This window comes from Cyanistes caeruleus, chromosome Z (assembly GCF_971803275.1).
Source record: "Cyanistes caeruleus chromosome Z, bCyaCae1.hap1.1, whole genome shotgun sequence".
Classification (NCBI taxonomy): Eukaryota; Metazoa; Chordata; class Aves; order Passeriformes; family Paridae; genus Cyanistes; species Cyanistes caeruleus.
Genome location: NC_141732.1, coordinates 47,858,882 through 47,885,415, shown reverse-complemented (window position 1 = coordinate 47,885,415; position 26,534 = coordinate 47,858,882). Strand labels below are relative to the sequence as shown.

General features: G+C 37.1%; 1 protein-coding gene across 6 annotated transcripts in view; it reads left to right on the top strand.

The window, feature by feature from the left end:
- ADAMTSL1 (ADAMTS like 1) overlaps nucleotides 1-26,534 on the top strand; it is a 417,470-nt gene that overhangs the window by 379,284 nt on the left and 11,652 nt on the right. For all 6 annotated transcript variants that reach the window (XM_023943414.2, XM_023943413.2, XM_086867601.1 and 3 more), the window contains 4 exons: nucleotides 5,573-5,700; nucleotides 9,198-9,326; nucleotides 13,728-13,907; nucleotides 15,691-15,825. In XM_023943414.2, the coding sequence (XP_023799182.2) occupies nucleotides 5,573-5,700; nucleotides 9,198-9,326; nucleotides 13,728-13,907; nucleotides 15,691-15,825 (572 nt within the window). The remainder of the gene's footprint in view (nucleotides 1-5,572; nucleotides 5,701-9,197; nucleotides 9,327-13,727; nucleotides 13,908-15,690; nucleotides 15,826-26,534) is intronic.

The following is a 26,534-nucleotide window of genomic DNA, read 5'->3' as shown; positions in this document are numbered from 1 at the left end:
AATGGGTTAAACAGGCCACTGTAACTCTTCAGCAAGGTCTGGATGGTAGGTCAGATTTGTGTGGCAGACAGGAACTTTACTTCTGTTTAAGTAAAAAAGACAGGATTATAAAGTAATGTGGACATAAGGGACCTAAGTGCCTAATACATTCAACAAAGCACTCTGCATCCAGAGACTGTGAGCCTTAGTTTATTTTCCCTGCTGAAGGCAGAGATTTTTGCTATGAAGATAGATATTGAGATATGAAAACTGGTCACTGGCTGTTACTAGTGTCCTCTATCAGAGCTGAAATTGCATTTCTCCTAGTGCTCCAGTAGGACCTGACAGACATGGCTGAGGTAAGAGAAGATGGAGGAGATGAGGCTTCAGCCTTCAATATATGTATCCATGCATTAAACTGACCCAGGATAAACCTCAAGAGGCATGACAATACTGCGTATGTTCTGATGAAGGCCATAACCTGTAGAACCACACTCCATGGCTCTTTGCAGCTTTGCTGTCATGTCAACAGATCTATCATTTAGCATTTGTCTTCTCATGTGAATTGGTGAATCCTCATCCACTTAAACTCTGGAAGGATGGTCACAGATGTAACCTGAGAAGCTGACATAACAGAATGCTTTAATCAGTATACCACAACAATTATGTTGTCTTTCCTTCAGGTAGCCTTTACTTTCCATCACTCCACATTATTAATTTGTGTGCAAGAGTACACAGAAAGAGGTCATTTTCAGTAGAAGTTATATGCTTAGATGTGTTGATAACGCACATTCTTCCCATGCGTATGCTTGAGATTTTCTATTTCGGTTCTGTTCTGTGAGAAATCAGTATATAAGAACACAAAAAACAGTGTAGTAGGCAGTAATAATGAACAACATAGTAATAAAGATCAACAAAGTTGTCAAGGATCTGCTAACAATTCCTTCTGCACAAGATACCACAGCTAAGACATATATAGATACAGATATGGATATAGATATAATATTTCATATATATTGTGTTTAATATGTATATAAGACATATACATAATAAGGTCATGAGAAAAGATGGAAGCAAAACAAAAACTTAATTTCCAGTGTGCTGCCCTTGGATCATCCACTAAAATCTTGATTTAGGTAAAATTGCCCCTTCTATACAGTTATGAAATTTGTTTATCAGCTCCTTCTTTAATTTGACTATTGAATCAATGAAAAAAATAATTGATTTCTGTAATGATCTAAGTTTCCTGGTTCTTGCCTCTCTGTCTGAAGGCTAATAAGAATATTAAATTTTTTTAAAAAAGGTAACTTTTGAAGGGGTAGAGAACTGAGAACAAGAATGTACCTCTGGTGGAAATCACATGCAGTCATAATCATAACTTGGATATACAGAATCCTTTCATTTGGACATACTCCTGTGAAAACATCTGTAGGCTCCCCCCAAAACAAGTTTCATATATAAATTTTCATCTAGTGGTTATATCCTATTAGAATTAGGCCATTGAGCTAGGTTTTTTCTCTACTTGAAGTAACTGTAACTTCTCTAGTATCCATGAAAGGAAAGGGATGTTACATAAATTTCACATATGTGTAATGCTAGACACTACAGTCATGAGAAACTGTCAAGTGTATTTCACACCCTATAAGCTGTCATGGTACCACAACAAGTAGATTAATTTAGCTGAAATAAAAGACACATGATTCCTGAAATTTTAGTTCAGGTAGTTTTATATGTAATTTCTCAATTCCTTTTCAATCCTTTTTTTTTTCCCCATTTAATTTCACTGAAATAGGCTTAAATGTTGTGTTTTGCTTCTGAATTATCAGTCAGTTGTGTGTGTGCTCAAAATTTCCATCAGAAAGTCTCAGGAAGTATAATTTATTTTCTAGTTAGTGTCATAAGTCATTGACAACTCTTCTTTAAATTTTGAGGCAGTTTTCAATTTATGAACTTCCTTCTGTACTCATCATTTATAGTTCCCACAGGCTGATGTTGGGGGGAAGAAATGACCATGCTCTGAGCTTCAGATGTAACTCAGCATCTATATCTTTGGAGTTAATGGGAGTTGAGAAATTGTGATGTATAAAAAATTGTTTTGTGGATTTTTTTGCAGGGCTCTTTAGGAGCAGTGTTCTGGTTTTGGCTCAAAATGCTGCCTGTAAGTCAGTAGTGTCAATGGAAGCTGAAGTTTAAGCAGCCTTACAGTGTACTGCTGTAAACTGCAAGGCCACAGATGTAAAACATGTAGTGGTGTCGGGTATGCTTGAACTGTCCTCCAGCTCTGCAGTTTGTTTTCTTTGTACTTTGCCAGTCTTTAAATGGAGAAGAGGATTTTCCATCCTACCTCTGTCTTAATGGGAATAAGAAAATAAGTAGAGGTGGGGTTTCCTGTACCAGTATCAGAGAGAGACACTTTTGCTGAGAATGGCCAGACAGTAGTGCTGAAGTTCCTCAGGTCACGCCCCACTGAATGTACTGAGATTTCAGAAGTACCTGGTTGGTATTGCAGTTCTTAGATAGGCTGCTGGTTTTAGGTTGGGTGACAGCTGTGATACCTGTTTTGTATATAAAAACCACTGAGATAAAGGTGTTCACTTTCACACATTGTGGCCATAGATTTTATCTGAGCCAGTGATGTCCAGTAATGATGCTTGATGTATGGCTCTATTCTCATTGCCCCATTCCATAAGTTGTTTTATCCACCTGAAAATATGACTCCTACTGCATGGCTATCCTTGCAAAAATTAATTTTCTTTAGCTTTACTCTGGGTACAGTTACAAAAAGATATAACACAAGCCCTCAAAAAGTGCTGGTTTTCAGTTACTCAATAGAATGAAAACATATGACACAAATAGCTTTAACAGTTGAAAATATCTGTGGTTCCAGTAAAAGATCCCCTACTTATGTCTGCATATGCAGCCTGAGTGCATATTTAACAGCAGACTCCATACTCTCTCATAAGGTTAAAGCATCAACACCAGCATGGGTTCTGAATGCACTTTCAGAGCCTACTAGTATCCATACCAAAGTTTTTAGGCTGCTGTAGATGTTGAAAAATGTATTAATTTAGAGAAAATTCAGATTAAGTTCCTTAGGAATCTGTTTTAAAGGTGAAAAACCTTTGAGGAATCTATGCATTGTTTAGTAAGCCTTGTAAGTATGCTGCAGTTTCTGTCACTGGGGATCCATTGGTAGCTGATAATTCAATTTCTCTAAAACGGAAATAAGTTTTATAAAAGGACATGAAGCAGCATGTGAACACTAAGTGGTATGGAGATAGGTGTTTGTGAGGTGCTGTCTGATTTAGTCATTGATATACATCCTGCAAAATACTTTTTTGTCTTTGAGGCAAAGAATTGTGGAGCAACTAAGATGAGACTAATTAAATACTAAGCTGTATTATTTTCAGTCTATAAATGAGATTCTGAAGACATTCTAGTGACATAAAGAATTGCTACAGTTGTTTGGGTTGGTTTTTTTTTTCCCACCCCTGACAAGCAACTCGATACCTAACAAAAATAGCAATCTATGAGCAAGTAGGGAGTTCAGCCAAAATAATTCTTTACAAAGAGGAATAATATAGCATCTGCTCTCAAGAAAAGCAGTTATGCCAAACTGGGATGCACTAATAACAGAATTACTGAAAATAAGAGGACATTATGTTTGTTTCTGGAGAAGGACATTAAAACTTGGGTTGAGAGGACAGGAGGATGGAGCTGTTTTGGAGTTAATTGTTTTTAAAAAATCAAGTATCTTCCTGGACTACTTCTATTTCTAAAAATATTTGTGCTGGATCTTGAGGTGACTGAAACTGACAGAGAGAGGTGATTAACAGCAAAAAAAATTATGCATCCTTGTGTTTTATAAGGTGTAATATTCGGCAAGATCTTTCCTCAACCTGAAGATGTCAGAAACATTAATTAAAACTATTTTAGGGATCTTGTAAGCTATAGTTTGGTGTAGACTGGAAGATCTTCCTACATACTATATTTGCAGACACACAGACAGAACACACAGAACTTTTAAATGTTACAGGCTGTTATAACTTGGGACAACTTCTGAAGATTTAATTAATTCCAGGTAATGATTGAAGCAGTCAGTGTTAAACTGAAAAATTATGTGTGAGATACTGATGCATGCAAACATTAGTTATGCAAGTAAAAAAATCTGTTAGTTACTGTCATTGTTAGCAGTGGCTATCTAGTCAGCCCTGCTTATGACTAAGAGGTAAGAAAAACAACCTTGAAAGCAAAAGTGGGAAGGGAATTAATTCAGCCATTGGTGGTTTTTTGACTGTGAAAGCCCAGATGCAATTTTAAAAGTATTAATGTTTTTTTGCAAATGTGGATTTTTCTAAGCATTTACAAAACTTTTTTAACAGACAGCTTTTTTATTGATAATGACTACTTTTATTATTACTCAGAAAAGGGTAAAAAAGAATATTAACTGGAGTTTTTTCCTATAATAGATTTTTCTGGGTGGCCCTAATCTGGTTTGTTTTAGAGATCTACCACCCACAGTGTTGTACAAAATAGAGTATCTGTGGCTTTTTGGTCCACGAGACAAGAGTTTTTATTGTGAGGATGGGAGTGTAAAGAAACTCATCAATTCCAGGATCTGTGTGCAGACTTTCATTGCATGTGTTTTACAGGCATATCCCTCCCCCAGTTTTACCCTTGCCACTGTCAGTCACAGCTTCAACTAAGTTTACAAGCAACAGCTGCTGAAAGTTGCTGATGAGAACAGTATGATTAGATATTACCAACAGTATCAGCTAAAAAGAAAACTCAGAGAAAGCAGCAGCAATCATGAGACACACTGTGATGAAAATAAGGGCACAATAAGCATTGACACAAACCCATGGACTGAATTCTTACTGAAATAGGGGTATATCAGGACCTTATGAGTTACAATGCTGCAAAACCAGACAGTGAAAAGAAGGAATTCATCAGAGCACTAAGACTATATTAGTTCCATTTAACCATAGGCAATACACTGAGCTCATGGTAAGCTCCTCTTACTGGCAGAGGAAAGTGTTCAGCCCAAGGAGGAGTGAGAAGTCCTCTCTATTTTCACTGACTATTAGGGAAGAATCAAGACTGCTGAGTTTGTAGAAGATGATCACCAGTAAAAGAATCTGAACCTATTTCAGGCTTTAACACTGACCCTGTGGTTCACTTCTTTCTGCATAACTTCAGGATGTTTCATGATTTTTCCCTTTCAATAATTTGGCTTTTTCTTACTGTTACTATTCCTATGTTGCAGAACTGGAAGACAGCAAAGCTAGGGAACTCACTCAGCATTATGCAGCAGAGAAGGAGGTTTCACTGGGCAGATGTCCTAATTACTCAGCAATCCTTCTTTAATACACATACCAGCAGTAGAGGAACTGGGAATGAGACTAAAATTTAATTTAAGTAATCACAATTGACAGTCTCAGTGTAAGAATGTAAATTGCTTCATAGATTTTAAAATATAACCTAAAGGCCTGATCTATAAAAAATATTACCTAAGCCTGAAAATTCCCAGTAAATATGTTCATGTTCACATAGACTAAAAGACTATTATATCTTTCCTTCTGCTTTATGCCAGGTTGGTCCTTCAGCCTGATGACTCCTTACAGATTCTAGCACCCGTGGAATCTGATGTGGGTTTCTATGCTTGCAATGCATCCAATGCCCTGGGATCTGACTCTGTCTCCATTGCTGTCACCCTAGCAGGTAATAGTTTAACCTCTGTGATTGCAGGATGGTCCATTGTTTGTGTAAATTTGGGCAGTTGATTGTGGGGGAACAGATGGCTGCTAAAGCTGTGTAACATGCATCAACAGAAGTACACTGGTGAAAACACAGGGTGTGAGCTCTGCAAAAACCTACCTGAGGCATAGTCCAGCTTTCATAAATACTTCATGAGGTTTATGTGTCTCTGCAAGACATCAATGCTTTTTCTCACTTGTGTCTGACATGCTCTTAACACAGTGCTTATCCTGGTTATTTGCAGCCTATAGGGACAGTGCAGTCTAAGCCTCCCAACTCCTGTGCTTCATTTTAAACCTAACACTGATCTCTTCAAGTATAATAGAAGGATTGCAGGACTTCCTAAAGTGTACATTAGGCAAGCCAGAAAACTTCCAGTGCTGAATAACTATCTTTCACAGTATCAAACACTTTATCATATTGAATCACAAGTGTGGCTGACACTGTTTCAATTGTAGCAAATAAAGGTTCTCAAAAAATTAAATTCTATTTTTCTAGTCCTCTATTAATGGGTTGTAAAGCAGACTAAATATCCTGTGCTGGGTTATAAATAAATTCTAAAAAAACTCATCCAGATAAAAACTGATGGCAAAGAGATTTAGAAGCATGAATCCAGATTCTTCAGGGTTCCCTAGCAGACATGGTCAGCAGGCTCACAACCACATCAGGACTAGCAGAAGGGTGGAGCAGCAACCACAAATGAAGAGCTGTTCAGAAAGATATAGGAACAGAACAATAACAGGACAGAGACTGTGACAAGACAGAGAGGTTTTACAGAAGGAGGATCCTATTTATCACTAAGGCAGAAGTAAACGTGCTAGGAATGCTGGAAAAATTTCTGATTTTGCAGACTTATCCATTTTGCTGCTTCAGCATGTGAAGTGCTTGAAGGCTTCCAATGCATAGGCAGCAACCACCAGCTGCCATTGTATCTTTGTATGACTAGAGGAAAGAATAGCTGTTTGTAAGCTTTAATTTTTAAAAATAATTTTTTACACCAAACACAGAGAAACTTTAGTTAAGAGAAGCATAAAGAAGATGTAAGAAGGCAACAATGGGTAACAGTAAAGCTCATAAGTTCAGTAAATCAACTAGAAAGAGACTTTGTCTCATCCTTTAGCAGAACAGGTGAATTTTCCAGAGCAAAAAAGAAAGATTTGCATTAGAGCTACAAATTATCTGTAGGCAAAACTGAAGAGACTGATCCTTTTTACACTACTACTATCAGAAATGCCTTTGCTGAACTCCAGGCAGCAGGGTAGCAGTGCTGCTGTTAGGGTAGTGTCGTCATATTTTAGAGGAAGTAGCTCCACACTAAACCTCTAATGTTGCATCAGCATGAAGCTGAACATGAGATTAAAAAATCATCAGTAATAACTGCTATTCAGTCCACATTGTTCCAGTGAGTGTAAAAGCCATAGTTTTTGGAAATTGTGGAATTGTGGAAACAATTGTGGAAAAAATTTTGTATAGCATTGTAAAAAATAAAATGTTAGTTATACATGTGGCACAGGAAAACTTTTAGCTTTTTTGATTATAATTAATTATCAAAGCTATAATTTAAACTTTGACGTGAATTAACATTCATGCTTCTCAGACTCAATCAGAACCCCTCTTAGGAACTTGTATACTTTTGCATTTCACATCCAAGGCAAAGAGCTGAATAGCCTATAAAATGAGGCCATAAATATCAAAGTGAAATACAGAGCAGTTTTTGGAACAAAGTAACAATCTTTTTGGCATAATGGAAGTATTTTCTCCAAAAAACCTGGAAAGCTGAGATCATCTTTAGAGGAATCAAGAGTGAGGCTGAAAGCTTATTTCATTGAAGAATTTTCTGATTCATTTAACACATGCATGGAAAAAAAAGACAGTGGAATATGCTCTTTTTTGCTTTCTCAATGGTTTCCTACTTATTTATGGGTTGAACAGCTAAAAGATTTTTAATCTTGTGGTGGGCTTATGGAAACCAATCAGGAAAATATAAGGCTGATGGATAGCTGAAGAATTTTTATTTTCTTTAGACTTTGCCAAAAAGTATCAAAACTTTGGAAGTATTTCAACAATGAAATGTAGTATTTTACTTAGCTTTTATTCTTGGGCATTAAAACCACAAAAATAAAATAATGTAAAGTACAAAAAAAAATACCTAACTGATATGACAGGAGTTCCAGATGAATGGTTATCTTTTAAAAGCCTTGAAAATACAGCTGTATGGAGAGATTTATATTTAAGACTGTATTAAATTTTCAGAAATATTCCATGAGCTCAATGAAATAAAATTCTTTTTCTCACATCCATCTTTTCTTTGTTGGTCAGCACCAAATTAGCATACAGATAAAGCTAATGATGTACATTAGCCTAAAGCTGCAGCTTTTGGAGGTAAACGATGATACCTGGTTTTGTATCTGACCATTTATTTAAAATTGGGGAAAAAAAAAGGTGTTTATAGATTTTTGGAAAATTATGTGTTTGAAAATGCAACACTGAGTCAAAGACATCCAAGTCCCACACCATTTAAAGCAATTGTGTTACATTCTGCTACTCCTGCAACATCCTGACTGCAGGGCACTTTCTCTGGGACAAGGGAGCACCTTAATTCAGCTCTTGTCCGCTCTGCTGCATTAGTCTTCCCTCTCAAAGCTAAGCTTGGGTACCTCTGTTGACCTGTTTTGTAAGTATCCCTTTGCTGTAACCCTACGAAAGGATTTGCAGAAGGCTTCTTGAGCCATTGATGGTGGATAACTTCCTAAGTAATCCCACAAAGACACAACAGCGAACACCTTGACTTGCTGTCACCAATGTTGAAAACACACTTTACTGTGGGCAAAGCAGTAGCTCTATTAGAGATAAAACTCTTCCCAACAGATAACCTGATTTGTTTTATCTAAAATGTGTAGTAACAGTGTTTATCTAAAATGTGTAGTAACGAATTAATACAATTTATATCCCTCATCTTCTTGTGCTGGCCAAACTTTCTGGTTATGATATGGTCTTCCTCACCCCAGTGTTTCCCCTGTAGGTTAAGGAAACCATGATCAATGTGTAGAAACAGCTTGCATGTTGCTCTAAACTTTCTCTGCTGGGCCTGTAGCCATCACTCAGGCTCCTGTGTTTGGTCTTTACCAAAGGGAGGTAATGTAGTTGCAGCACCAGGCAAACATCTTGCTGCAGCTCCAGTTGTGCTGGTGTTTATTGATTCAGCTGGTTCTCCTGCATGGCCATATGGCTTTAATGCTATTCTGCCTCTGCTTCAAGTGTGCTTTTTCATTTTTCAAGACAGCTTTACCCATGGAATTTGGTGACACTGAAATATTATAAAAAGCAGATGGCCTCACATTTAATTTTCCCTTATCCACCTGTCTGTTGTGCGTAGTTTCACAAAGAGTCTTCCAGCCCATCTATCCCATTGTGAGTCCAGTGTGCTTGGTATGATAAACTGTGATGCTTCTCTTACGCAGGAAAGCCACTGATAAAGGCATCAAGAACTACCATGATCAACACTGAATCACCTGCTGTCACTGTTGATATTGGAAGCATGCTGAAAACAATCCAGAAAGCAAATGTTAGCATTAACTGCCAGGTTGCAGGTAAAAAATTATTCTCTCCTGTGTGGGTGCCTTTGGCTATAAATTTCTGTGTGATTCTTTGTTGTTAAACATTAAATTGGCATCTCCAGGTGCAGCTGAGCGAAATCGCAAGGTTTTACTAGGTCTCAGGCAAACTTCATTGCTCCCATTAATTCTTACCACAGAACTGGTCCTCCTTTTATCCATATCAAACTAGGCAAGTGTAGTGGCTTAAGAAAAACTGGCTCAAAAAAAATTTCACTCCATGGGACAGACATCAATGTAAGAGATAGACTGTATGGTGTGGATGGAACAAAGTTGATGCACATACCTGTTGGGGATGTTTGGTGACAATACACAAGCATGGACTGATTAATTTCATCACTTACAGGATTTTTAAAAATCACTCCAACTAGTTTCTTCTTTTCCTGCCAAACTTATTTTACATTAAAGGCTTGTTAGTGCTCTTTTTTTCTGTTTTTTTTCCTTTTTTTTTTTCATCTCCGAAGTGCAGGAGTTCAGAGGAATTGTACTGAAACAGGATTTTCCCTAAAACTGTTTTCCAGTCAGAGACTGAATGTCCCTTAGTCTAACAGTGACAGGTTGCCTCTTTCCAGTGGTAACCAAAATAGGTTGACCTTATCTGTGTGTGGCAGTCCTGTGGCTGTTGGTAGGAATGATATTGATATTGGGAGGAGGAGCTGGGAAATCTCTAAAGACCTGGGACCATACCACAGATTTGTTTCACTTTTATGCATAATATGACACTCTCTTGCAATCAGACTGATGTCCAGTGACTTTTAAGGAAGAAGATGAAAGTGACACCTGTTTTTTTTCCCCAGGCCTCACCATGCTCATTTGCATGGACATTGTGTGAAAGAGACTAAATATTACATTAACACAAATTATTTTGGATTTCTCTCTCTGGGTTCTCTTAGCTGCCCAGACACATAACCCACAGATTCAGACAGTTATTGCTGTTGTAAGAGGTGCAGCCATTTCTCTCCAGTATAAAAGAACCATGTAAACAACTGAATGTGACTAAACAAAGTTGCAACAGTACTTATAATATCAGAAAACCACAGGAGGGAAGCACAAAACGGTCAGGGGCACAGAGATCCAAAAAATAGATATTTTCTGAGAGGAAAATAATCTCTAGCAATTTTGTGACACTCACCCACTATGGCAACGTCCAACATGGAAAATTTAAGCAGTGTCTTCTCATCTAGGAGAAGGCTTTCTTGCTATCTAGTATCTGTATATTGGAATCTTCTATGACACAAGAAATTTTCTTAAATCCTAATTTTCTCCATGGGTGAAAAAAAATCTTCTGCTACTGCCTCCACAGAAAATGTTAACTATATTGTCACCAGAGATTAATGCTCTTGAAATTATCTTAAAATCATAAACCACAAACTGTACTATACCAAGGGAATAAGAGAGTGAGTAATGAGGGCAGATATGTTTTATGGGCATTAGAATCCTAATTTCATAAAAAGAGTGTTAATAATTCAACAGCAATTACAAAATATGCTACCTTGAGAAATGACCCAAGAACAGCAATTTCCATCAACTGTTTCACCTACGCTTGAAAAATAAACCATCTCATAGAACCTGTAGCATAGTATGAGAATAAATGCAATTTTCCTCTTAATATAAGCACAAACTTTTTGTTTTAGCATCAGATTTATGATTATCCAGCCTTCTATATATTTTTTATCATCCTTAAAAATCAATTCTAAGGGTAAGAGTAACATGCACTATTTCTGCAGTCAGCAGATGTGTTGTATCCTTATGACTTCTTTAGAGTAGATGAACTTTACATCTGTATAGTTTGCTAAACCTCCCCAGAAAACATTAACAATGAAATGGCTACTAAATTGTAGTAAATTAACATCCAACGGGTAATGCAATAACATCTGGCAACAAAAATAGATTAGGATGTGAGAACAAAGTTAACACAGCTAGAAAGCAAAGTAGCATAACCAGAAATTATGTGGAGACTTGTCTAGATGAAAACAGTTATTCACACAGTCACGTAATGCTACAGTTCTTTTCTTTCTAGTACTTTCTCTCTGGTCATGTCAGAATGTCCTGAGCCAGCAAAACTAACAAGAGCTGTTCTAGGTCAGAGTTTGGTCAGAGTTAATCCCATTAATATAAGCTGTGTTTCTATCACTGTGCTGTACAGTCTGTGGCATAGGACCATGCGTTTATCGGATCTGGATATCTCAGCTCATGTAAGGACACATCTTTACTGAAAGTCAGCAAGACAGCAGAATAGATACTTACAAGAGGAATATTAAAGATCAGTTATGATATTTTCTACAGCTACATTTTCTCTCAAGGGCCAGAAATATACACTTGCTGCTGACAGGTGTTGATAAACCTGGAGAAGGTTTCTTAAAAATAAGAGATAATGGAAGAGTACACAACCAAAGCCTAGGGAGTAATTCTATATTGCTTTTCAACTTCTTATAACAGGCATAAGCACTTTCAAAGTCTGTCTGCTGAGCTGAAATCTGTAGATATTAACTAAAAGACAAGAGAAAATAGAATCATTCTGGATGTATTAAAGTTTAATTGGCACCTGATGTGATTTATGTCAAGATGAAATTCCATTTCAGTTTTACCACAAAGACAATGTTGGAGTTTTGTTCAAGATTGAAAACCAGTATTATTTCACTTGACATAACTTCACTGCTTTGTCTATAGAGGTGGAGGAATATATTTTTATCTATTATTGGGTGATTGTGGTCAATTCCAGACTTCTCCAAAACTAATCCTAGGGGAACTCCCACACAAAAGTCACTCAGGAGTCTTGCGGATGCCTGTGACTTCCAGCTGGAAGATTTGCTCCAAACTTCAGAAAGCCAGCAGCATTTTGTTGTGGGTAACTTGGCTACAGTGTGCCATTCCACTTAAAAATAGGATGTGAGAGCAGTTTTGATCACATCAATATCACTAGGGAGCTTTCTGTTGATTTCAGTGCTTAAATTGTGCATATATTCATTTGCATGAACCAGAAGCTTCAAGAAATATGGCCCAGACTGTTACTGAAAATATAGTTTGACATGTAAGGAACCAGTTCTAAAAATCTAGTTCATAGGGAATTCTGCAAAATGTCATGTACAATTAGTGACTGTTGAGTCAGAGCAGGTTTGGAAGGGTAGCTTAGAATATATTACCCTCCTATCCTTTATCTCCTTGTGTCTTTGCTGTCCCAATTTTCAGTTCTCTCAATTCTCCTAAACAGTCCTTTCCTCTGTATTTCTTCTGCATGCTGGAGGTTTTATTTTCTAGTTCTTGCCTTGGTTTATGGCCCATGTTTACTCATCAGCTATACCAGATTGTGAAATAGAATTCACTATTTCAAGAATATTGTGGCATTGGAAACTAGTTACCACTGTTAGAACCTTGTATTGCAGTGATTGCGTTCTCCCAGAACCACTGGTTTAGCAAAATTATCTCAATTGGCTTATGCAATTCTGTTTGCTAGTATCCCATGCAGGCTTTTTGTGCTGGATACACGCACACTGAAGGGAAAAGCTGAAGAACAGACTTGAGTAATTACTCACCACCTAAAGTCTTGCCTGCCCAGCAATGTCAGTTCTGTTTCCAGCTGGCACCTCTCAGACTTTGAGCCTCTGTGATATTTCTGCAAGGGAAACACTCAGCCCTCTGTCCTCCGGCATCCCCCATAACCCAACAAAGCCGATTGAAATGCTCTTGCTACCCCTTGCGGCAGTGATGCGACATGATGGTTTTGCTCATTCCTGTGATGGCTGCCTCCTGTTCCCATCTTGAGGCTGCCTGTGTCACTGAAGGTGGGAGCTCAAAAGAAAATGAAACTGCTACTCATTGACATACACCGCTCATCTTCCCCAAAGCAAACTGCAGGAACAGCTGTATCTGCAAATCTCCTGTTCGCATGGAAACACTGCAGATGGGAAAAACATGCTTGTAGAATACAACCAAAAAACGGTTTTTGTAGCACTGGTGGACATTTTGTAGGCAGAGTGTACCTTTCTTAGGCTCAACAGCAATACCTCAATGTTAAGGGCATCTCACTTTTAACCTGTTTCTTCTGCTGCTGCTGCTGAAGTGCAGAGGAATCTGCCTTTCTACGCTAGGATTATCTGAGCAGCTGCCTGCAAGAAGGATATTAATTGTGACTGTTTCTGTATTTATTTAGTTGTTTTATTTGAGTCACTGCTCTAAAGGACTGTGGCCATATATATATATATATATATATATATATATATATATATATATATATATATAAATTTTCATTGTCCCTTCCCCTTTTTATTTAGCCTTCACTCAGTACTTCTCATCTCTTCTTCCACTCTTTGTCTTACAAGTAATTTTTGCCTTGTAATTCTTACTTGTGTTAGTTACACTTTGCCAATGTTTTTCCAGGTGTTCCTGAAGCAAAAGTTACTTGGTTTAAGAACAAGGTCAAGCTGTCCTCAACTCACCATCTGCATGATGGTTTGCTGTTAATACCAAATGTTTCTCTATCAGATCAGGGGTTATACTCCTGCAAGGCAGCCAATCTTCATGGGGAAATAACTGAAAGTTCCCAGCTGTTGGTTCTTGGTAAGTCTATTGCAGCAATAGAAATGTGGCTACTGGCACATCCAGGTGGCAGAACTAATCAGATGTTGTGGAAAGAGGAAATGGCATGCAGGCAGCCCTGTTCTAAGAAAAGCATCAGTCTCCATTTCTACTCAGAGCAGCATCAGCTGAAGCAAGGTGGTGGTGAAAGGAAAGTGGATAAGGAGAAAACATCTAAGGATAGGGTTTGCACTCCCTAATTCCAAGATACTCAGTTTAACTCTTTCAAACTTTCTAGCTAAGAAAAGCATTTATTAACCATATCCTAAAGTGACTACCTTAAAATGAGAGTGATGCCACCTTTTCCTGTGGAGTGCTCTGTCTCCACTGAGCAGTCTTTCCATCCAAGGCTGTGTGATATTGCCTCACTTCACAACAGGTGCATAAAACCAGTGCACTTCTAAAAAAAACATCCCAAGTTCAGTGAATGCTGAATTTTACTTTGTTTTTAAACACTGGACAAAGAGCCCATCTAGGTGATTTGACAGAGAGTGGCAGCTGTGAAATATGAATGGAAGTGGTACCTAGTGGGAACTGGAAGTGTGGGAAAGATGTTTTCTTTCCCAGTAACTCATCTTGTATCATTTCTGCCTGCCTGGAAGATTAATGATCCAGCCAGACTTTTTAAGTACTTTAGGAGTGCATTTGGTGGTAGAATCTCAAATTCTGAAGCCTATTCCCCACAATTGGGGCAACACCATTAGAGCATCCACTAATGCTCTCATCTTTCATAACTAGTGAGCTTCCAGAGGATGTATAGCAGTGAGATTTCTAAGTTTCACAGACAATACTAAAATGAAGGTTCACACTTTTCATCTACTAATCCAAACTGACTCCAGAATTTCTGTCTAAAAAAATAATTTGGATAAAATCAGCTGAGTTTCAGCCTATAAATAAAGACTCCCAGATGATCTCTAAAGCCTTTTCTGATCATTATAAATGGCTTAGGTTTTAAAGATGGTAAGTTACTGTGAGTTATGCAAGCTGCTTATGTTTGTAAACAAATTACATTTTTAGCTCCTTGATGAAACAGAACAGTTCAGGCATCCTTGACCTGTACTCAGCAGTAGAAAGCTTACATAATATGCTCCATGATCTAACTGAAAGGGGATGAAGCCACTATTCATTTCAATCACACATCACATCATTTTCATGACAAACAGAATTGGGAATGCTAGGCATTACCTCAATTTTTAAAATAGCATTGTGATTAGTAAACAACTAAATCCTGCAGTTCTCAGCATAGACTGATCCTCTTGAGCACTGAACTCTTAGTCCTTTGGAGTTCTGCCTAAGTACACCACAAGATCTGGCAGCATTATAACCATATGTAATTAGGGCTTGATCCAGGTTGTAGCAGACACTAAAAGTTTTTCATTAATTGTCATGAACATTTGATTTGGCTTCTATGCTCTGTACATTAGCTTTTTCTTCCAAGCTGCTATATCTCCTGGTACCATATAACTCTGTCACATATGAATAGGGTCAACCAGAATGCTGTGGTAGCCTCCAAAGATAATTTCTTTCAGTTTGTGGTCATATTGATCCATATATTATTTAAATCATTTCTCCAGCACCTTACCTAACATGAGGCAAATTTTCAGTAGTTATCTAAAGTTGCTTAATCTGCCTCTCTGAAATGGGGAGCACAGTGAAAGGCCTAGGAATGTCTTGGGGGAGGGCAGGGAGGAGGGAAGGTTCTATATCCCAAGACGTTTTCTGCTATAGTGTTGCTCATCACTTAATTCTCCCAATCTGTTACCAGAGCCTCCACGACCTCTTCCTTACCTAGAAGAGTTGACAGCAATGCTTAGCAGTGCTGGGCCCAACACCCATTCAGTGCTCACTTCTCCTTCAGGAACAAAACTGACTGTCAGTCCAGGGAGCTCTGCTCTCATAGGTAAGTGCTTTAATATTTTTTTATTTTAAAGTCTTTTGAGTTTATATGACAGTTATGCATCTGGTTAACCATTACATTAAGGATTTGGTTATCCAGACATGGGCACTGAGACAAAAAATATCAAACCAATAGTTCATTGTGAGTCATAATCACTGCCAAATACTTTTTAGATCTCAGAATTTATTTTTTTTTTAAAGTTCCTTTAATTAGTCCAAAACTGCTTTCAGACTAAGAGCTCCATGGTGTCACCCTTTATATATACACGGACATCTTCTAAGAGGTGGAATCATGGATATAAGAGGTAAAAACCTTCTTACAGGTTCTAACACCCTGTAAGGAGCAGTCCCTGCCCTGGGGGGCTGGCAATCTTATTCAACACAAAGACATAGCAGACCAGTGTGCTACTTGATCTAAAAGAAGAAATGTTGGTAATTCGGTTTCAATTTTTCTTCTATGTTTGGGTAGTTGCCTTGCCATATGCCTGCTACTCATGTTGTATATCCTTCTCCAGGATATATATTCTTCAGGATATAGTTTTGCCTATCCCTCTCTACACATTTTGATCTTGCAAGCTCTCTGTTTTAATCTGTTCATTTTATTCCTCTTTCTTATTTCACACAACCAGTGCTTGCATGAAGCCATATAAGGAAATCAGCCCCAATGTATGATTTTCTTCTTTTCATCCTTTTCTGCCTTCCATATATATTTAACATATATACTTACACAGCAAGTTCTTTTATATCCTGTAAACTCCTTTCAGGTCTGTGAGTGTGATTTGTTTGCAAAGAGATTCTCATTCTTCTCTAAATTGCGGGATATATTTATTTTACATTCATTATTTTCATTTCACAGGCTGCTTTGAAACTCTATCAATTGTCAGGCTCAGATAGTGTGTTCTCTAATGAACACATTACTGCATACCACAAAAACTTGTCAAGCCCTGCAATTTCAGAACTATCTTTTCTTCTTTTAGGGGTAGGGATCTGAAACTTTTAGGAAGGGTTCTGCAGATGTGATGTCCTGAGTGTTAATCCATCTCTACACTTTCCAAAGCATTCTTTCCTCACAATTTAATAGCAATTTTAAGATTTTATTTTCACAATGGAAACAATCTATTTATGTTTTTAGTTTTGTGTGGTTTACTCTTCCAGGTATCTGCATTCATCTGCATACATTTGCAATGGCTGTCAGCCTGCAGCTCTGGATTACGTTTCTGCTTGCTCAAAAACTGCACTGAAATAGTCCTCAGTGGGGAAAATATCATAGGTATTTATTAGCATTGAATAAATCATTTTGAGTATGGTTTTATTTTTCTCACTGATTTAGGACTGGGTTATACTCCTGTTCCATCTCAGATTTCCAGAAAGAGGTCTTTAGGAGTTTCAGGCAGTTTTTATTGTTTAAGAGCAGTAATTGAATGACAATGGGTGTTGTGCACTGCCTGTGTACAACCATGTCCAGATCAATTTCATTTGGCCATGTTGCCCTGTACCCTGCTGTTTTACTTCATGAGCAAGGAAATTCCATGGATTTTAATTGCAAAATAGCAAACCAGTTTCATTCTTGAGGCAGTTCCCTTTACTTCACTGGAGTTTTACTGGTTTGAATTTGAGCCTTGTTATTATTCAAACCTAGGAATATTTTCTGAGATAATTTTTCTAACAAAAAATCAACATGAAATGGGCTATCCAGTCAATTAGAAAGTTGTCCATTGTTTCCTTCCATTCTACTACCCGCCTAATCAACTTTAATTCTGCTAAGTCTTTCATCACTTACCATGTTGAGGTGTTGGCTCTGCATTCTTTGGATGTCCCATATAAGAACATTGGTTATATAAATTGCTATGTGTAAGATCCCTTGTCTGTGCTACTGTTAGGCACTGGCATCTCTTGGGATTCAAAAGGCATTGAATTAGACATGTATTTGAAAATCTAAGCATATGAGGATTTGTTGAATAGTGAAGGAAATCAGGATATGTGCAAAGGAACAGAGTGAAATGTGAAGAAAAGGAGTGATAAGTAAGCTCTGGGTAAACATTTTATTTTACAGAAGTTAAAGACAACAAAGGTGAAAAATTATATCAGAACCTGGATAAAGTCATGCATAGGTTTGCCAGAGTTTAAGAAAAATGGGAGTCAAAACTTCATTAAACACTGGCTTCATGCCTTTTTGTGGGGGGTAAAAAAAATGCAAACAGAAAATATTAACAGAGCAATGGAAGTGTAAAGCTGCAGATGAGAAATTGTTTGGAAATTAACAACTGTATCAAGTATAAAAAATTGATAAACTGAGCTGCAAGGAGAGAAATAGAACTTTCAGGTTATCACACATTCTATACACTGTCTTTTACAAAGTGGATTTGTGCAACGCTTCCACCATGATTTCAACCATGTGAAACTATTAACTTGCTGTCTAGAATCATCTGCTATGGGTTTCTTCTACTTAAATTTCAGGGGGGTTGTGAAAGCTAAAGATCAGTGTCATAACACAGATATTTGGTTTGGAGGTTTTTCTTCTCATTGCAAGGGTCATTGAGCAGTCATTTATGTGCCTTCACAATAAAAAGAGAGGAAACTATCTGTTAAAAAACCCATGCCCTGCCCAACAGGGTCAGCAATATTTTTATCTTAGATACTCCTTTTGCTTCTAAAGTTTTGAGATTCCAGCCAGCTTTCTAGGCCCAACTCATCATCCAGCTGAAGAGCTGGATGCAGATGGTGGTTTACACACATTGGTGCTTAGCCTACTCTTTAACAAATGCTGAAAATATGTGCAGTGAGCTGCAGTCCTCCCCAGCCCTCACATTCATTGTCAGGTTGTAGTAGGCACTTGTGTGTTACCTGCAGATCACACACCTGAAGGACAGGATTATCCCCAAAGCAGAGCTAGAACACCCATGCTTGAAAATATATCTGGGTTTTATGGTAATGCAAATTGGCAATCAGTGATGAGCCACAGACTGTCACACGCATTCTGATGTTCTTGGTTCATGGCAGGCACACAAAAAGATTTTACATTACACGTAAGATAAAACACAGTTTGTGAAATGACACAAATTTACATTTTTGTGGAAATTTTTCACATTAGATCTTAATCTTATAAAGGTTTCTGTATTTGTGACTTTTTAATCTTGATTATGGTTTTCCTGAATGCTAGTGATGAAAATATTATAAGGAACACTGCTCTTTTCACCACATAAAAAGCCTTTTCTTTGTCACCTGATAAGAATTTTGGGGTTTGAATTAAATTAAAAGAACATCCTAAGCTCATGTATTTTCAGTAGTTTATCTGTGCTACAAGTATCAATGAATTTTTTTATACAAGTCCTTAAACAAAGTTCCATGAGTCTTCAGCTTTGTAAATGTTAATACTGGCAGAAACCAATGTTGTAGGATCCAGTGTTCTTGATTTCTAACACTCCTGAAGAAAAGGCTTTGGGCTTTTCAAGAATATCTGTTTTCATTTGTGTTCAAGCTTGTTATTTTCTGTATTTGAATATAATTCAGTGCGAAACTCAGGATCTTACAAATCTTTGTAGAGATTCACTACAACTTCTCATATATGTTGTATTATTATTGGAGACCAATAATCAGCAGACTTGGCAAAGGAAACAAAATATGATTAAAAAATATGTCCTTGTTTCAGCACTGAAGAATCCTGAACATGTTATAATTGTGTTTCACAATGAAAGATTAAGCTTTAATGACCTTGATATCTATACATTAGTTATATTTAAGTGAGAATTTTTGCAGGAATATTGGAAGAAGTTTCAGAAATTAATACTTCTAGGAATATGAACATGTATTCCTTGTAAAATTTCAGACTGAAGTAAAGAGGACAGAAGGAAAATGTTATTTTAGGGAATCTGATAATACGAATAAATGGGGAAAAGCCTAGGCAATTATTTGAAGTCTGGTTCCCATCCCTCCTTACTTGTAAAGGATACATGAAAATTACTGTGATGTTAAATCACAAAGTGTATTTTTCTATGACCAGAAAAGTAAAAAGATAGAAAAATAAATACTGCTGCACCATATTTATTGCGTTCTCCTTGATTACTTCCATATTTACTCACTTCACAAATCAGAAGATTATTTTACTGTCAGCACTGCAAACATAGTCCTAAAAAGCAGGTTTCTTTCTGGTTTTATACATCATCCCACATGACCACAGAATTAGAGCAGCTTTGCTGCCTGTTTCACTACTGCTTCAGAAGATGACCAGCTGCACAACAAAGTCTTGTTCTGCAAATACCAAATATTCAAAATGCAGCTGTTTTTAAGACAAAGTGATAACAAAAACTTGTCACTTAAGAGATACAAAGGATTTCTTTGTTCCAAATTTACTGTATATCACTCTGATTTTTCTTCTCCTGGCAGTAGCATATCCCACTCATTTTCTAGTAGAATTGCTTAGGTTCCCAGAAAGCAGATTCAAAAAAGAGTCACCTTGATTGCAATGGCCAGTCTTTTGAGTATGAATAAATTGCTTAAAAGGTCCAGCTGCCTTAGAGCCAAAACCTAAAGTTCAGAGTGGGGTCAGGTTTATTTATTATTTTGGATGGGATCTCTTCAGGCCTGTGACTAATACTCGCCAGTAGGCTTAAGGGTTATCTAGACATGATAGCAGACAGAAGAATTAACCTAGAGGTTTTTGCATGTTCTTGGGTGCATTATAGCGAGCCAAATGTACAGCTTACTACTTTAGGAGAAGAACCAGATCAGATAGATAGACTAATGTCAGGATAAAACTCTTTCAAGCAGAGCCAGAGAAGTTAATGCTGCAATTGTGTGCTGTGTCACAACATCTGGCTCTCATAGGACTGACACTTGTTCAAAATCAGTGTGAAAAGTAATAAATGATCCCAATGAACACAACTGATCTCATCAGTACAAATTTCTTTCAATGTTTGGTGATATACTTCAGAGCAAGTGTATATCTTCTTGAAAGCATGTTTTCTTGTAATTCCCCTTTGCTCTTCCCATCTCTACCATGAGACTCTTTTAAATTTTCCTATATTTGGGAATTATTGCTGTATTAAAATTTTAAGCAGAAATGCAAAATAATTTGCAATCTGCTCAAAGCTAGCAAAAAGAAAATTCATGAGTAATTACAGCTAAATCGGCATCTGTGCTCCCCTTAAGGAAAAAGACAGATGAAGAAGCTGTGCAGTAGGATTCAGATAAAATCATGACTATCTGATAAGTTATTTAGCATAATGCCATTATTTTCATCCTCATTCTCTGTAAAAAATTTGCCATCATGTTTAAAAAGAAGTTCTCATGCTAAAGAATATTTTTAGCAACTTTATTTGATATTAACATTATGTCTAGTGTGATGAGGATAAAGTACCAGGTACCTGGTTCATGGGATACTCTGTCCTTCTAATTGTGTTATCTGTTCCTTTCAATTTTTTTCTCAGTGAAAAGTCTGCCTTGTCACAATATTTGTGAGAATTCACAGGTAGGTACATGACCTTTCTGTAAAGACTAGAATTAAAAGTAATATCAAGATTATTCCATTTTCTTTGCATTTAATTGCCTGATCAGACACTATCACATTGATTACATCTTAAATGTTGTATGAAGTTCATAAAGTGTTGAAGCATCTTCCTTCTACATCAGAGTAAGCAGACTGTGTCAGACTACACTGTAGTATTACACTGAAATGTGTGGCTTTTCTTTTGCATATACACACTCTGTATATTTTGGTTTAAAAATTATGTGATGATACCTCTGAATGGTTGAATGTTTTGACTACACTAAAACAGTGTTTGTTTCTCAGGCAAGCAGACACTAGTCCACCTATTGCCAAGCTCTGAACACAGGGTCAAAATAGTGATTGCCTCTAGGCAATCTGCTGTTCTGAGGTTTTTTCCTGCTTGCTGTTTTTGTGCTATGAATGATCTAATTTGACAACCGTTGATCTACAGTAGTGGTCAAAAATGCTTCCATGTAAAACAATATCACTGGCCTCTGGGGTGACACTTGGTGAATTTTGAGTTTGTTTTAAGAGTTACAGCCCTTGAAAGTTTGTCTCTAAGCTTTACCTGAATCACCAACCTAGATTTTATCCTAATGAAAGTAATGCAGAGTTTCATTGAGACAAATCTTGGTGGATAAATAGGAGTAACAGGCTTGCTGTGGGTATCCTGATATGGATACCTCTCATTCTGCCAGCTTCCTTCACATAAAATATCCTTGCAAAAATATTTTTGCAAAACTCTTGCAAAACTAGAGATTTATTCTAAAGCGTTAAGGGAGTTTGAAACACTCGGGGATTTCTGACACGTTGACTAAAGGACTTCTCAGTTACAAGTTTTGAAACAACATCTCCCTCTATGATAGTCCTCAAATCTCTCAGGACAGAAGTTATAGCCCTTCTGGAGCAAGCATCACTGCCTTTCCCAAACCTGTCACAACCTCCTCTGCATTTTTTATTTTCCAAGTGCCACAGGAAGTTACCTGAGCTGCCATTTCAAAATGTAACAAGTTTATATTAGGTTATGAAATACAGAAAAACTTCTACAGCAGTACTGACATTTTCATCTTGATAACTGCATTATGTGCCAGCTTTTTCTCTGTCTTTTGTTTTCTTTGTCTTTTGTCTTGTCTTTGTGCTGTGCTGTTGTTCAGTGCTTGTACCATGAGTCCCATCTGACTGCCATTTTTCTTCCACAAATGGAAGTTGTTTACCTGGAGCTGTGGCAGTGGTGGGGTAGAAGTTTATAGTTTAACTCCTTTCCCATTTTTGTAATGAACTTAATAAACCTATCAGTTAGCTTAGGTGGCTGTTTGAGTATGCTGTATCCATTACTGTAGGTTTTGATTTTTGGTTTACTGTTGCTGATTGTATTCAGAACGGTCCTTATTTATACATGATTCTCAGTGTGTAGGATTTCTGTTGTAAGACTAGGTTTTAGGAAACAGTATTAACTACCAGAGCTTGAAAATTCTCTTGCTTTTTAATAGGCCCACTGTGTGTCTGTGTATTTGGGAACATTTTTTACAACCACTTTGAGGCTGGGAATGAGCCTGACTCAGTTTTTGTTGAATACCATGTATATTTGCAATGCTATGTAAGTGATATCTAATAACAACAACATGTGTGGCACTGGGTAGCCAGTTTAGGGGTTTTGAGAACTGTTAAAAACCATGTAATATGTTTAGTATAGTATGTTTCAACCTCACCTTTGCAGCCTTACTTATTTAAAATACCTGGCTATTATTTTAAGTGCTGCTGTTATCAGCTGAATTGATTTATTTCAAGAATTCCTAAATATATGGTTTTCCTTTCTAGCATAAATTCATGTTATCTGCATTGCCTTAAAAATTTTAAGTTATATTTCTATAAACACTAATTCTTTCAGTTTTTTCCTAATTCCATTGATTTTTATAAATTTTATTTCATTCAGCATGTGAAAGCAATGAGAAACAATTTGCATAGTAGCAAACAGCTAAGTGTCTGTCACTTTTTTAGTATATTGAAAGATCTTTACTCATAAGAGAAACTGCAAAGAGTTTCTCTTTAGTTTCTCTTTAGTTTCTCATAGTTTTGCCTCTTCAGCAAAACAGCTATTACATACATGTGACTTTCAGACATGATCTTATCTACCTTCATTTGGTTTGATTTCATTTTGAAAGCTGAATACATCCCATAAATTTTTCATCCTTATGTTAGATACAGGATGTAATTGAATTTTAACTCCATTCCATTTAACGTTCACTTCTCATTTCAGTCAGCAAAGGAGAAAATAAGCTATGACCAGAAACTGGGGGAGTGTTTCTCACTACCAGTAATCTCACCTGCATAGAGTGAACACAGTAGCACAGTGTCAGCCACAATGTAGTAGCTCAGCATCAAACTTGTGTCTATTCAGATTGATCTGTGGCTTCTCCACAGTTTGTTCCACACATTTTACTCTGCATTTCATCCTTAAACTGGCTTCTATTTTGAAAGCATACTTTATTTCCTTGAATGTAGAGTTTAGAGTGGAAATACCATCATGTTTCAAGTCCTGAAGGAGCATCACATTTATTGCTTTAACACCATGTACTATGATCCACAGCTCCTTTCTGTTAGAGTTCAGTAAAATAACACAGAAATACAAAATCAAATAAACTACCTGATCTTGATCTGAAGTCTTCACTCACATTCCATCTTTAATGAATATTAAAAACATTTCCTGGGGCTAACCATCATGTCAATGGTAAATTAGTAAATGTCAAAAAAGTCAGTTAGTAAATTAGAGAGTTGTTAGACAAATATGAAGACATGAAAATAATCTATATTTTAAGAATAGACATCTATTTTACAGGAAGTGCTGTACTGATTTTTAGTTTACATTTTCAAATGTATTTAGAACTTGCAAAATTCACTTGACATTTTTACCATTGTTTTCCATACAGTATCAGGCTGCCAAAAAGAAAAGGAATCCTAAAATCAACAGCCTTTGCACTAATTTTTCTCAGGTCTGAAAGTGCAAAAGTGGTGCAAGCTTTATATTTTGTTCTCCTAGGATCGGCATGTTAGCCCAGAGCCTTTCTGCAGCTACATGTCATTCAGAAACTGTTGCAAAGTTGTAATGGGGAGCTGAATTTGGCCTGGAGTGTGCATTTATTCCTTCCTCTTGAGAAACTGTAGAGTTGTGCAACATCGGTCCTCCCTTTCCAAATACCCTGTTGTTATCCTTGAAATATTAACATTTTCCCTGCTAGAAGATGTCATTTTTATTAGATTTGTGTTTCTATCTCCAGCTTGTGCACATTACTGGCTCATCCTGACTTTGAATGAATTAGAGTCACAGTAATCTCTGGAAGGAAGGATGAAGGCAGTATTTTTTTTCTTTATTTAAGAAGGACTGAAGCAGAAAGGCCCTCTCATGCCAGAACGTTCACTGCTCAAAACAGTCCCAAAAATGTGTTCCCTGATCATCTTCCCAAGGGTTCCAATACCTGAAAGTTCTGTAATAGCTGAGCTGTCTGGAAACAAAGCTAGTTTTTCCTTCTTAGTCATTATAGGGACAGGTTTTGAGTTTTGAAAGGATAAAACAGTCAGTGTCCACAGGGATTGGGGAAATAGAAAGTAAGTATTAGTAATCTGCATTAAATGGTATTAATGTTATTCCTGGGAGATAACAAGGAGATTTTAATGGAACATGTGATTTTATTGTGCTTTAGTTCTGACTTACGATGCATAAAATATTATCCTACAGTCTATGTATCCATACACATGGGAAATGTCCAGGAGATGTCACTTGTGAGATGTGATTGATAGGTATTAGTAAAGTTTTGCTGTTAAATAATAATTACTTACTGATAGTGCATATCTAAGCAATAGCTTTTGGGAATTTTCCCCCATATTATTGATTACTGGCTGTTCCTTTAACTAACTGTTTTATATAGACAATTTTGGAAGAAGAAATCTTACATACGACTAGTAAAATAGTCAGTATTAAAAAGATTATATTGCTTTTCCTGACAACACATTTTTTTACAAAAACAGCATGAATCAGGACCATCTGCATGCTGAATTCAGGTTCAGTTCCTCTGTGTGTAGCATCAAGCTGACCTTTCTGCTTTCTGCATTTACGCTCTGCAGACTGCTTGCAAATGCAAACAATAAAACTGGTCTCACAGCATGCCTTTTTTAGTTGTCATGGGTGTATGCTGACCTGCGGAAATCACTACACATCTTAAAAGACAAGTAAACTACAAAAAAAATTGGAATAATCTAGGCAAAAGCCATAGAGCCAGTTTTCAAGTTTTTCCATTTCCTTATATTCTTTTGTTTTCCATTGTTTTTAACTTAGGCAGCCTTTAAAGTATAAGGCTAAAACCTTTCATGTCACTCATTTACTTGAGAATGAGTATTTTGGAAACTGTGAGTTATTTTTGAGCACAAGAGTGGGAAAAAACCCCAAAACAGTAGGAATAAATAGAGAGCTTACAAAATTAGGGAAAATAACTGAGCCACAGAGAATGCTGTGTCTTTATTGTCAGGAAGGGGGTGCTGGGTAGAGATAATTGCCAAGGATAAAATTGTATTAGATCTTGCCAAAGAAATTAAAACTCTTCACCCTTATAAATAAAAGTAAAAAGGGGGAAGAGGTGAACCCACTAAGAGCAGTTTACACTGTCACTGTGCTTTTTTCCCCTTTTTTTCCTTATTTTTAAACTTTTGTCTGCATTTACTAGTCCATTTCCAATGCAACTTTGTCATTGTGATTGCAGAGTCTACTGTGTTTGTGTGTCAGTCTTTTGTCAGGGAGCCCTTGCTTTCTGAACTACCAGTTTCACTGAGTGAATGAGTCCCAGAGGGCAGCTGTATCCAGCCCTCACCCTTCCCCACTGTGGGCACAGGCAGGCTTTGACAGCAACAGGAGACCAGCATGTAGCCACAGCATCAGTGAGAGCCCCAGCATTTATCCTCCTGAGTGGCAGACAGTTTATCCCCAGTGCCTGGATCTACCCCTCAGCATGCAAATGGCTGGGGCATATCAGAGGTCACCACTGGCATTTTCCATCTTGTGTGAGATCTTCTGCTTTATAAGCAAGAGAACTTCTGTTTTTCTGGGCAAGAGAGTATCTTCTGTGACAGGAATAGTGCAGTTGGAGGTATGATTAATGGCAAAAGGTGCAAAAGACTACAGTAGCACAGTCCCCTAGTATTAGTTTACAGGTATAACCAAATTCAAAAGGGTCACAAGA